Source organism: Trachymyrmex septentrionalis, unplaced genomic scaffold (assembly GCF_001594115.1).
Source record: "Trachymyrmex septentrionalis isolate Tsep2-gDNA-1 unplaced genomic scaffold, Tsep1.0 scaffold161, whole genome shotgun sequence".
Taxonomy (NCBI): Eukaryota; Metazoa; Arthropoda; class Insecta; order Hymenoptera; family Formicidae; genus Trachymyrmex; species Trachymyrmex septentrionalis.
The window spans coordinates 946195-959583 of record NW_017304770.1 but is presented as its reverse complement, the minus strand read 5'-3'; the positions used below and the strand labels follow the sequence as shown (position 1 = coordinate 959583).

Here is a 13389-nt window from a genome sequence, read left to right as displayed (position 1 = left end):
CAAGATATATTTATATTGTTGGTAAGAAAGTAATTGCGGTTTTTACTGATAGATGTCTTTTAAAAAAACGCGATGACTTTTTACTACACCTAATATAAGCACCAGCTTCATAAAACTCTTCGGGGAAAAAAATGTTTATATATTTTATATATAATTTTATATAAAATATGTTTATATATATATAACATTTTTTCCTGGGTCGCTAAAAAATTTGATGCAGAAAAATTAAGAAGCCGCTGAAAAGTTGATTACAAATACCCCGAGAATCCGAAAATCACGATACTCACTCGCAGACTTCGAAGACGACTTGCTGCAGGAGATCGGGGAACTTCTGCACGATTGTTACCGGTTGTCCGCTAGTGAGGCTGATACCGTACATAGGAGCTGTGGTATTGTACCTTGTTTTGCAGAGCCTAGCGGGCGAGCCGCAACTTTCCTTCGCGGAAAATGCACGGCCTGAAAACCCAGTGACGATCATCACTTCGTGGGAATACAATGTTTTTTCTCATTATGTTGCACAACATTATAATTTTGCATTATAATCTTCACGCGGATCATATTCTCCGGATTGTACTTATTTACACACAAATATGTATACTTAACATAAAACGTTATTGCGGTTTATTGACAGCACTAGAACGTTATAATACGGTATAGTATGTACGAGATGGTCCCGTAAGAATACGGGATTCATACGGACCCCTATGAAATTACGAAGATTAAAAACAGCATCTTTACAAGTATATAGATCATTAAACACGCCAATGTTCCATGCCACATTCGGAATGCGCGAAAAGTTTCGTCGTTTAATTTTCTGCTCACCGATAAATTGAAGACAAAATTGATAAAAAAATAACGATCTTTTCTTTAGATAAGATAATTTTTTTTTCTGTAAAACGTTTAAAGAAAAAGTGAACAGATAATTCTTTTTTATAAGAATAAGAAAAAATGTTTATAAGTATTTAAAATAAGAATATATAAACATTTTGAAATAAATAGCGTTATTTTAAATGTTTATTTTAAAATTGAAGATAATACTTTTCACAAACAAGCAACATCTACATTCGAAACTTGTTACTTTAAGAATATAAATTCTTTACATTCGAACTCTCTCTCTCTCTCTCTCTCTCTCTCTCTCTCTCGATTCGGACATATTTGATCAAGTTATTAAATTCACTGATTAAGGCCTGCTGTAAACAGAATAGTGTCGGTGAACAATTAGAGTTAAGTCGAGAGATTCGCTCTCGGAATCAGCAGCCTTTGTCGCGAGCATTTCGAAACGAGCATATATGCTCGAAACGACGAGTGGGTCGCCGGTGGGTCCCGTTATGAGCACAAGGAACGATAACTGTATTGGCTGGATAACACGATGCCTTTATTGCTGGCCCATCGGTGTTCCACCGACCGACTATTATCGGGAAGATCGAGCACCACGATGCGATGACGACCTTTGAACGGAAAACTCACGCGGGTCACATCTCATCGGCCGCGCGCGAATTTCGCGAGAAACTCCGACGACCCGCCAGGAAGCACGAAGTGGTTAGAAGTCGGGTTAGAAGCGGGTTTTCGTGTCAGGACAGCCGACATAACTGAAGGCTACAGGGCAGCGAGCAAGATCGTAAACGGCTGTGCACGCCGATCGGTACCCACTTCGCGACCGGTCGTTCTAATTTTCGTGGAGTCTACTCGTGGGACCCCAAGAGCTGTTCTCCATCGTTCAGAGCGCGTCACGAGGTTCTTTTTTTTCTCGAGGTCTTCGGTTGCATGGGAACAGGGTCGTTTTATGCGAATACCGAAGCAAGAGCGCTCGTCGCGCTTCCCGGATAATTCGCGTTTACGGAATATGATCTCGGCGTTCAATGGAATAGGTTTTCTTGCGATAAATCCTGGAAATCATTTTCTCGAAGCTTATGAAACAAGTGATGAAAACGAAAATTTTTTTATTTATTAACTTTTACTATTTCTTAATGCTTTTGCTCGTTGAATTATCGTGTGCCAACGATTATTTTTGAAATTCTACGTTTGCTTTTGTGGACAGTGAAGTTTAATCATTTCAATTTATTCGATCAAGATAAGAACGATTTATTGATTTATATGTACACTTCGAGAAATCAAGAGAAGCAAAAATGATTATTTATTTTGTCATTTCCAAATTTCCGTTCGATACTTCACATACCGTAGGATCAAAACACATTTATTTTCGTGAATATGATTTAATTCCCGTGCTTAATTTATTCAATCAAGATAGCAGAGATTTATTCATTTACACGCAAGAAGTTGAGATAAACATAAAATGAATTTTATCATTTCTTTTATTCGTAAACCTTAGCGGTCGGATTACAATAAAACTCAACACAAAACAGAAGGAAGCGAAGTTGCAAGTACAGATGTAAAACCGGTCGACAGGAGATTATAACGACATTGTAAACAGTCTCTATTGGGTCACGATATAATTGGCAATTGCAACGCATTTAGATAAGGACATGAAAAAATAGTAATTCACGAGCATTAGAGTGACAAGATAAAGCTATTCTAGGATGTCGATCATTGTCTCTTGCGCGGTTTGGAAACGCGAAAGAGAATGTCGTGCGTTCCACGATGAGTGGAACACGGTGAATTTAAACGGCGGACTTACCGTTCCGGGAACTTCCGGCGATAGAATAGTCCCCGTGGGCCGCTTTGTAGTTGTGTAAAAGCGCCTGCCTCGTCAGTTCGGGATCAATCGTCCGTGGCTGATGCGATCGCGCGGTTCGACTACTGCCTGCCCAGAGATTCTTAAAGCTCCTCGATATCGCGGCGCTGCGAAAACGGTACACATAACATCCGTTGCATCTCTGCCTAGTTATTATTAGTATTTTCTCTTACATACTACCGGTCGATAGTTTGAGTATAATTTGCTCCTCAAAACACAGTTAATAGTTTTCAGGGCGTTGTGTACTTCAACTCATCCCGCAGACGTTCTCTCATCAATGAAATTCAAGCGACAAAATGATTAATAAAAATTTAACTAATTTTAAGCAAAATTAAGGTAAATTTCAGCATTTTTTGTTCAATTATTTGAAAGAAACAAAGATTTCAATGTGAAATATGATTTTTGCAGAATAAATTGTTTTTCATATTAATCTTGGCTTAGTAATCAAATCACATTGGAGCAACGTATAACGTATATCATTTGAGGTTTCATCTCAAGTAATATTTCAATTGATAATCTCTCATCAGAAGCTGCAAAATATTCAAACTATCGGATAATTGAAGAATAAGTTACTAAACAATAAAAATGCTTAGAAATATTTTAGTTCTTCCAGACACCTTTTTTAGACCTTTTTGTGTGGATTTATCTTAATCATGAAAACGTTTTTATTATATTTGTGTTTTTAATTACTTACGAGGGATACTGCATGTTATTCGGTCCTATACAGTCACTTGGATCGGTCAGTGCGTCACCCCATACATATTGTAGACCTAGACCGTTACCCTCGCACTTCCTGGCACCGTATGCGTAAGTAGAAGCCGTGATAATAAGTATCAGATCGAGATACCTGGACATCTGAAATCAAAGAGAGAATACTGACGTCTTAAGAATGAAATGCTCGAAATAATTGGATATGACTTCTTGGACACGAGCGAGCTCTTATATTTATTTTAACTTCTGAAAAGTCACGTTCTATAGAATTCAACGCACGTCTTGAGATTTCAATACATCACTGAGTAACTACATACATACATACACACACATTTTTCACACACACACACACACACACACACACACACACACACACACATATATGCAGCGCCTAAAGTGATATAGTTTTAGCATAACATATACATATCCTATGCTAGATATTATATGTAGATATTTTAGCATCATTTGCAGTAAAAGACCGTCAACGTAACGTAACCCCGTATTAGATAAAGTGATAGTCGCAAGAAAGAGGCGCTTCGCCGCGGGCGAACTCTTGCCGGGGAGGGTATTATCTTCTCGTTAATAAGGATTGATACTGGCGATGAACTCACGCTGCGTCAGCATGCGTAGGCTGGATAAAAAGGTAGAGCGTAAAAGAAGAACGTGTGAGCGAGCGAGCGAGCGAGCGGTCTTGGAACTCGAGTTCGCGAGAGGTCAAGAGCAAGAGTAAATGACACACGCGCAGGTGTGAGCACGCACTTCACACAGGGAGAACACTTCGAGAGAAAATTCCGCAACGGTGTTTCCTCAATCCGAAGCCGCTGAAGCTCGAAGCTACTCGCTACTTTCGAGATATTCTCCAAAGCGAATCCCAGAATTACGATTCAATAGATCAATTATTTTTATAAATACAATCTATTCATTCCCAATGATGTGCGTGGATGCGGAAGCGGAAGACGGAAAGACAAGTATTACCGGTGAAATCAAATGTAAACTTCTATTCAGGTAATTTTTTGAACAATGTAACCGGGAAGGAATTCTTTTTCTGTAGCAAGTTGTCGTTATTTGCCATCATATCATTTAGATGTCAAAGTAATGAGAAATAACGTCATCAGTTCGTTACTTGAGTATTAAATGTCGAGGAAAGATGATTTAATAAATAAAAACTTGACTATATAGAAAAAGAATTTTTCTTCCACTATAGTAACTATAATTCAATAGAAATATCTGGTTTCTCTAGTCTATATAAAATTTTATACGGTGTGCTTTCTCCGCAAAACATGAAACTGCAATTTTACCGAAAAGTGAATATATATGTATACATATCTGAGTCCCAATTTCCGTTAGACTTCAATTGTATAATATTTTATCAATCATACATTTTCTCAGTTATCGTAGTTTATCGCTCTAATTAATCCTTCTACAATGTGAGCACGGTACGTGTGGGGTAATTTGATGTAATGGATAATCGCTGGGAAATTATCAGTTCTCGTGTGGGACTCGCTATCATTTCGCTCTCGGAATCCGCGTCGAAAGGATTTCCGTTTTGCAGGTGAAGTTCACCGTGGAAAAAAAATTATGTCGACCAGAATTATTTTTTTCCCTTTCGCGACGCCTCGTATGTAGCGCGATGAGAATTGCGACGACGTATGTGAGGAAGAGAGAGAAAGAGAGAGAGAGAGAGAGAGAAAGAGTGAGAGAGAGGGGGGGAGGGAGAAAGGGGGCGAGAGACAAAGAGAGAGTGAACGACTAGACAAGAGCGCGAATTAGGAATAATGATCAGCTATCGTATAACTTGACTTCCTATATGCAGTTCGAGGTTTGTAGGTTGATGGGACCGTATAAAATCCGTTATGCACGCTTATGCGCTGCTACGACGAGTGAAAGCGATCGCACGTTCGGAAAGAAGCTTCGACACGCGCACGACGTTGCATTTTGATTGCAATTTTCACGTATATCGGCGCCAGTGTTACTACGCGGAATAATAATCGGGGGATTGCTTTCCAACGTTACGCGAGTCCTCGGACGAGATTCAATTAACTCTGACATGATTAAGAGGACAAGTTCTACAAAACTGCTTCTTGTGGAAGAGAAAACGGATATACTACATATAAAGATTGAAACAAGAAAAAAAAACAATAATTGTTATTTAAGAAGACATCATTATAATTATGAGAAGATATCATTTTATAAAATGTAATTAATTTTAACAACATAAATATAGTAGAGAGCGTCTAGGATCGGTGAAAGTTATATGTTTCGAATAATATAATATTCTTGGTTCATGAATTTAATTTACCTCAAATGTGCGCCGAAACGTTTGGACATTTAAACACAATTAATCTTAGATACTAATAAATACTAAAAGTAATTAATTTTATTTAAAAGATTTATTTAATAAAAAAATTGTTTACAAAGAAATGTTCACTCTCGAAATAAAAAATCTTTGAAAGTTTATTCATTGTTACTAAGTTTTCTTAGGAATAAAATATAAAATATCTCTATAGATTTTGAATTTTATATTCTCTCCTTTCGTTGAATTAGAAAAAGATAAAGAGTATATTAAACTGAAATTAAAGTTAATTTTATATTGGTGGAACCGGGCCTCATAATCACACTATTGGGTCAATTCTAAGCAGAACTGTAAGACTCGTAACGTGTTGTCGTAAAACTTGTAAGAACTTATGACTAATATTCTAATTTTGTGCGTATGTATCGTAAGACGTACGATTATTCATAAGTATCTACGATTTTTTGTAAATTTTATGGCTAGTAAGAAGCTTTCTGTAAAAATATCGTATAAAGGTGTGTTTAAACAGTTAAAAATTCTTACAAGTCTTACAGGAATATGTTACGAGCCTTATTAGATTCTGCTTAGAATTTAAGCATAAATTTGCTAGTTATCGGTTCTATTTTAGCTGGTACTCGTTACATCGTAATTGGCTAAAATAGAATCGACAACCGTCAACTAATAATTTAATGAGCTTAACTTATCTGTAGTGTGATTATAACTTAAAAGACATCTTTAAGACGTTTTATGCTCCGATTTTGAACTTTGTGCTGAGATTACATTGAAAAAAAATATAGTCAATTTTAATAAATATTTAATTGAATTAAATATTTATTACATATAAAGATATATTTATTTGATACAAGAAACGTTAATTTGATTTAACAATCATTTTTTTTACTGAACAAATTTATTTACTGCAAGTAAATGTTTAGTTGGCAGTATTGAACTAAATATTTATTAAAAATTGACTATATTTTTTTCTCAGTGTACCAATAGATTTCTAGGCTTTTTAGCAAAATAAAACTGCATATTATTTGTGATTTATGCAATAAAAAGGATTTTACATAAAACTTGTTTAGCATCAGGTTTTCGTATTGTTTCAAATTGTTATAATTTTAAATGCAGTAAAAATCTCGACGAAGATTATTACTTATCGGAGAACGATCTGACTGATGTTTGACGGGTGCTTGAATAACGAGCCACGGTCAACAACGGGAGACCAAGGAAATCATTAACGGATACCGTCCAAGGTTGGTCAATGGCCGTGACCGTCGGAGAGACGAGTGCTTACACACACTCGACATACCTGTTACCTCGACAAATCCTTGATCCCGGCATTGATCTCCCCGATCGTTCTCAGCCACACACCGCGTAATCATTGCAATAGCTTATAAAGCTTTTCGGATTAAATCGGATTAAAACGATATTGCGATATTGAGAGAAAATTAGAACGAAGATCTCCGATTGGGCTGTGGACGAGATCTCGATACGAGATCTATACTGCACGGGTTGAGCTAACATATGTCGAAAGACGCGCTCAAGATATATCGTTAACACGAAGTTAAGCCGAAAGAGAGATAACTACCGGTTGTACGTAATAAATTTACGTAGCGGTCAAAGGGTGATTGCTCTTGTTACACGCCGAAGTTCTCTCGATCTTTCCCTGATTGCTCTTTCCGTTCCATCGCACTTTCTGAACATTTATCCGCCCTGAGAGCGGATAATGTAACAGCACCAAGCGGGCGTGCGTTTCTTTTGCAGATGCGATAGCTCGATTAACGTTACGATTAATCAAGGTCCCGGCGGCGTTTCCCGGTAGCGCGATTTATTTCGGCGTGATAGAAGAGGATCGCGGAAAGAAAGAGAGAAAGAGCTAATCAGGTCTCGCGATTCATGTCTTCCGTTTCAATACGTTCATACGTCCCGCTGTATAACGTTACTTACTCCACCGTTGCGACCTTGCGGTTAATTAAAAGCGTTCTCACGCCTGCCTGCGCGCCTCTCGGATCCGCGATGCGGTCGCGGTCCTTTTTTACGATCTCTCGTTCCGCCCTGAATTTTTTCGCACGAGTCACGGTGAGACGCGGCATGCATACACGATTTGCACACGGTTCGAATTTACAATACGACCGATCGAAATTCCGAGAAAACGAATGTAAAAAAAAAAAGAAAAAAAATCAGTCGTCTGTTGAGAAGCTGACAAAAACAGACGTCATTATCAATTCATTTTTTTTTCAACACAATAGTTCTTGATACACTCTTGTCCATTTTTAATCCGAGATTAATGTAGATTAATCTCGATTTAACTTATTTTTTTTATTTTCTTTTAATTATAAAAATTATAAAGAGTAAATTAATCCGAGATTAATTTTCATTGGTAGAAATAAACATCAGCCAGTGATATGAATCTTCGTTCTTTATTCTTCCTTTTCATTCATTAATTAATAATGTGTAGTATTAATTAATAATAATCTGTTTTAAGTGTATTATCATATTAATCTCGGAAATATTTGAAAATTATCGTAATAATCCAGAAATATTTGAAAATTATCGTATTAATTCAGAAATACTTGAAAGTTCCATATGATTATGAACTTTTTACAAAATTATACGGTCGTTATGTCTTGAGAAAATTTAGTAAGAAGCAGAAATAATTAAGATTAATCATATCACTGCCTGCAAATTACACTTAAATAATCATCTCGAATAACTCGAATAACGTTTAAACATATAAATGTCGTTTTAATACGTCGCGACAGATGATAAAAGGAAAAAAAGCGATGAGCATGTGAAAATCGTTTAAACCTGAAGAGCTCGAGATCGAAATCTCCGCCGCCGCCTTGACGGTTATTTCGATTGAGGATTATTCCAGACAATTCCTCATATCGTTCTATACGTAATTGTCTTGGCCGGCCGTAAAGGTACTGTTACTACTCAAATTAGAATCGCCTTCTTCTATTCTTCCTCATCTTTATGACATTTTAAGAGATAACGAAATATCTGTTATCTGAGAAATTCACTCTTGTTACAAAATAGATTATCTTCTATCAGAATAGATTATTTTCTTCCATGCGTCATATTATGAATTATGTTAACGGAACTCGATAAATAATTTATTATTTTTGTCTATATGGAGCTAGAATGAAACTAATTTGATCAATAATTGTTGAATATAGTGGAATATTTTGGAATATATTTTAACTTAACTCTAAAATTTTGTGTTCGAACTTTTTACGATTCTTTACCGATGAACTTGGTATAATTTTTACAATACTCGTTATTCTAAATAAAACATAAGTAATAGCAGAAATAATAAAGTGTACTTTTACTAAGATCTTCATAAAATTTTTCAATTATTTAATGCTATCAATTTATTAAAACATATACTGTTAATATCTATTCTTATCTCCATATATATTTATAACTACACATAATTTATATTTAACATATAAGTAATAATATATGAGTCAATAAAAACAAAATAATAATAAAATAGAAGGACTACCAGCAAAACAATAATTTTTAATATTCGATAATAAACAGTACAAACATATGTTTTCGATCGGGTTATCAATGTAAAAATAAAGATAGAATTTGAAATTGTGACATTATTTAGCGATTGAGTAGAATATGGGTAAAATATTACAATAAATAGCCTATGAAGTTGTTAGAAAATTTTAAATAATTTAAAATGTTCATAATTAAGGAGCAACACAGGTTGTTTTTTTTGTGATATTTAGTATATTACAAAGATTCAGATTAAACTTACAATAATTTATATTTTCTATTTTTTCATTAACGTTTAATTAAGGAACGAAGTTGTTAACAAAGTTAATCAATCGGGCAATAAAGCTCGAGTTAGGATGTACCGTTTTTACGTTTACTTTGAGATACAGATTCTCTACGGTCCATACGCGACGCGTCGCCGAATCTAACGGTAACGTTGATTCGTCCAAAACGTCGTTTCCTCCTGTACAAGTCAAACGTTATCGAGTTGTATATTTACTTACATCCTTGTGAGCGGTAACGGTATATGCGTTTCGGTGGTTCGTTTCATGAATAAATTATTCTATCACCACAAGACAATGACATTCTTTTTTACAACTAATGACAAATTTCAAACTAACATATAGGCAATTTACTTACATTTATTTTTATTCTTGGATCCATAAAACTTTTTTGTTTTATTTTAATCAAATTATCGTAACTTATTGTTAGTTCATAACAATCGAATTTATATATTTTATCGTGTTATTTTATGGAAATACTTTATAAAAAGAAATACTTAATGTGAGTCACATAAAATGCAATATTCGAAAAATCGAAAGCAGATTTTGACTTATTTCATACATTTAAATATCAAATGTTTGATTTAATCTTAAAATATAATATTTATCTAATACAAAAATAATATAGAATAAAATATATATAAAATAATTTTATAAACAATCTAATTTGATTAGTTTTTGATTCGGCGATTCAATTTTTTCTGTCTATCACTGATAATGTATGTAATAGTAGAGCGAAAAGACTTTTGTCAACAAAAAAGCGAAATTTTGAACAGTATCTAGATAGCACACAAATTGATGACAAAGACGTTATTTAGATGTTAAAATGACGACAAATAATGCCTGCTACTTAAGTAATTTTGTGGTTGCATTTAGAAAAAACCCGTGGCCTGCGGCGGCATAGTTAAACGTTGCGTTTACGTTGCGCTTTTGATAATAAACGTTCAAAGCACCACGAAGCGGTACAGTCGTAAAATAATCATTTCTTTGAAAGAAATATTTAGTGTCTCCCTTTGTCTATCTGAATCTGTGTAGCTTTCAAATTCCTAACCCGCGAGGGATAGTGCATACACATAATAGAACTATTAGTGGATGTTACAACTGTCCAACCACATTCACTTGAAGGTCTATTCAGTTGACACTAATTAAAAGTAACATAACATCAATGTTATAATTTTGTGTTCAACAATAATATAAATATAATACATGATGTTACATAATTATAATTACATTGTTGAGTGCATAAGTATAACATTAATGTTTTGTTATACTTTTAATGGATATCAACTGAACGTTATCCAAACTTCACTTTGAATTTATAAATCTAGACCTAAGTTTTGATTTTTTTCTTGTTTTCACAAAATTGATTGTTCGAGACGAGAAGCGAATTTTATAGGACTTGCGAAGGACATCGATCATTGATAGTATCTTTGAATTACTTAACTTAAAAGAAATTAATTAACTTCAAAGTTTAATCTCTATTTTACTCACCGTGAGGAACATTTGTTTCAGCTTCAGTTAAAAGTCCTTTCCCGGCCTGTCCGATAATCTCCACGTTACATTAATATCGAGCAGACTGTCCTCGAGAGACGGGGTAAGTAAAAAAAAAAGTTATAAATACCGAAAAAGAGAATATTAGAAATGGGACCACGATTCTCTCTTTCGCTTCCTTAAACACCGTTCATGTCACTGCACCGGATGTTGAGTGGGGTCGAGCACCTCCGTCCTCGCAGGTGGATGTCCAGAGGTTGACTGTAGAATCGTAAGTAACCGCTCTGTGCTTCGGCAGCCAGTCGGGGCGAAAGAGGGGATCTTTCTTTCTCTTTCTTCCTCTCTGGTCGGAGATACTGGCCCCTATTCTGCTTCTAAACTTTTTCCACGTATTGGTGGAAAGAGAAGATAATTATTTGATGTAAGAGGGTAAACCTCTGCTATGACTCCCTTTTTCAAATAGGTCGTATAGATTGGAAAACGCAGAGAGCGTTCGAAGTTTTTCTGTACTAGAACAACTAGAGAAGATAAAGGCCCATAAAAAACATCCCTTTAAAAAGAAAAAGTTTAAAAAACTTTAAATCAATTTTTTTATAAATAATAAATTTATTTTGTTATACGCTCTACTATTATAGTTGTTATAAATTCTATTATTATAGGATTGTCACAAAGCTGGAAATCAGAGAACTTTGTAAAATTTTCTGAAAAATTAAAATTCTTAAAAAAGTTCTTTCAAAAAAGTTTAATATGCGTATATATATCACACGCAATTTCGAAATACTATCAACTCAACAATTAAATGGAAGCAACAGTGTTAGTTAATAGTAATTTACATTAACTGTGTTCAGCAAAAGATTTATTTTGTAATTGTTGAAAAGTCTTCGCTGAGATAGGATTATGCCTGTAGATTTAAAAGCATAATTCAATCAGCACGAAGAAAACTTCCAACAGTTGTAAAAAAACACATTTTATTGAACGCGATTATGTTAAATTTCTCAAACAAAATATTTGACAATTTCCAAATAAAAAAAAAATTAAAAAATTATTATTGAAAGCAGGAAAAATCAGAAATTTTGTCAAGAAAAAATTATGAAATTTTAGGATGAGAAATTGTGAAAATCCTACAAAAATTATTCAAATTATAATTATAGTCATTTGAATCATTTTTATGATAATTTCAACTATTTTTATGATTATAATAATTATAATAGTCGTTTTATAGATTGTTAACTATATACATATTTATTGTTAGAACTATACGTATGGTTATTATTACTAATATTATAGCAGTAATAATCATAATTATAGTAATATGTAATTGTAGTAACAAATACCAAAAAATTTTTTCTCTAACAATTTTTTTACCAGCACCAACCATGATAGCTTTATTGCTTGATTTTCGGAAAAATTTTTTAGAGAATCAAATCAAGTCGTGAATAATGTCAAAATTACCAAAACTCTCAGAAAATAACGTTCACGTAGCATAAATCATCTCGAATAAATAAAATAAATCTAGATATCTATGCTATTATACTATAATTTTATATTTTTTATAAAATAATAAATAATTGATAGATTAAACCAAGCAACATTAATATTTTAATCACTGTAGAAAATAAATTCTGTGAAACTTATTCTAGATCTTAATTCTAAAAATAATGTATTTCAGCATTCATTATGATGTAATTTATAATGTATTCAAAAACATTTCCGTATTGCGAGCACTTGCAAATTGCTTTGATAAGATTAACATTTTCGTAACATACATAGAACATATACATAGAATGTTGCAAATCAGTAACTGCGAAAATAAAATTGTGGGTTTGTTAAGTGTACAATTTGATAACAGCGTGTTTAATATCATGAATTCTGTCGAGTAATAGCAAATTCGGTTGAAAAAACAGTACAGTAGTACAGATTAAAAGTATATAGTTATTTATATGTAGAATTATAATGTAATGTAAAATATCTAGCTTACAAGAGAATGCTACATTGCAAAATTGATATAAATGAAACTAATGTTATTAATCGAGAAAGACCACATTTGAAATGGATATTCTAGATGATCAAATATTAGGATTTTATGGATTCTATACCTGACTTGGGCCAGAACATGTTTGGAGACAAAATATCTCGAGAATAATGTAGTTGAGCCCAATAAGATTCTGGATAACAAACACATTAATAGCTCATCTGATGGTACTTTTCAAACTCTACAACTTTTATTTGAAACATTTTTTTTCAAACATGCATTGTTCTCGAGATATTTTGTATTTAAGTTAAAATAGCCGAATATGTTTCGATCTTTGTCGGGTACAGAATCCATAGGATTTCAAGATTTGATCATCTATTTCAAATGTGAGTCAATAGATTTCAATTGATGTTAATTTTTTTAAAATCACTTTTGCAATGTA

The 13389-nt window shown here is 33.7% G+C and overlaps 1 protein-coding gene across 1 annotated transcript in view; it reads right to left on the bottom strand.

Annotated features, from left to right (window-relative positions):
- Window positions 1–11225, bottom strand: part of LOC108746280 — a 13129-nt gene extending 1904 nt beyond the window's left edge. The window contains exons 1-4 of the mRNA XM_018482951.1: window positions 10976–11225; window positions 3387–3547; window positions 2636–2799; window positions 288–456 (exon numbers count right to left, since the gene is read on the bottom strand). Coding sequence (XP_018338453.1) covers window positions 288–456; window positions 2636–2799; window positions 3387–3547; window positions 10976–10987 — 506 coding nt within the window. The 5' untranslated portion in view covers window positions 10988–11225. The remainder of the gene's footprint in view (window positions 1–287; window positions 457–2635; window positions 2800–3386; window positions 3548–10975) is intronic.
- Between the last annotated feature and the right edge of the window lie 2164 nt (window positions 11226–13389).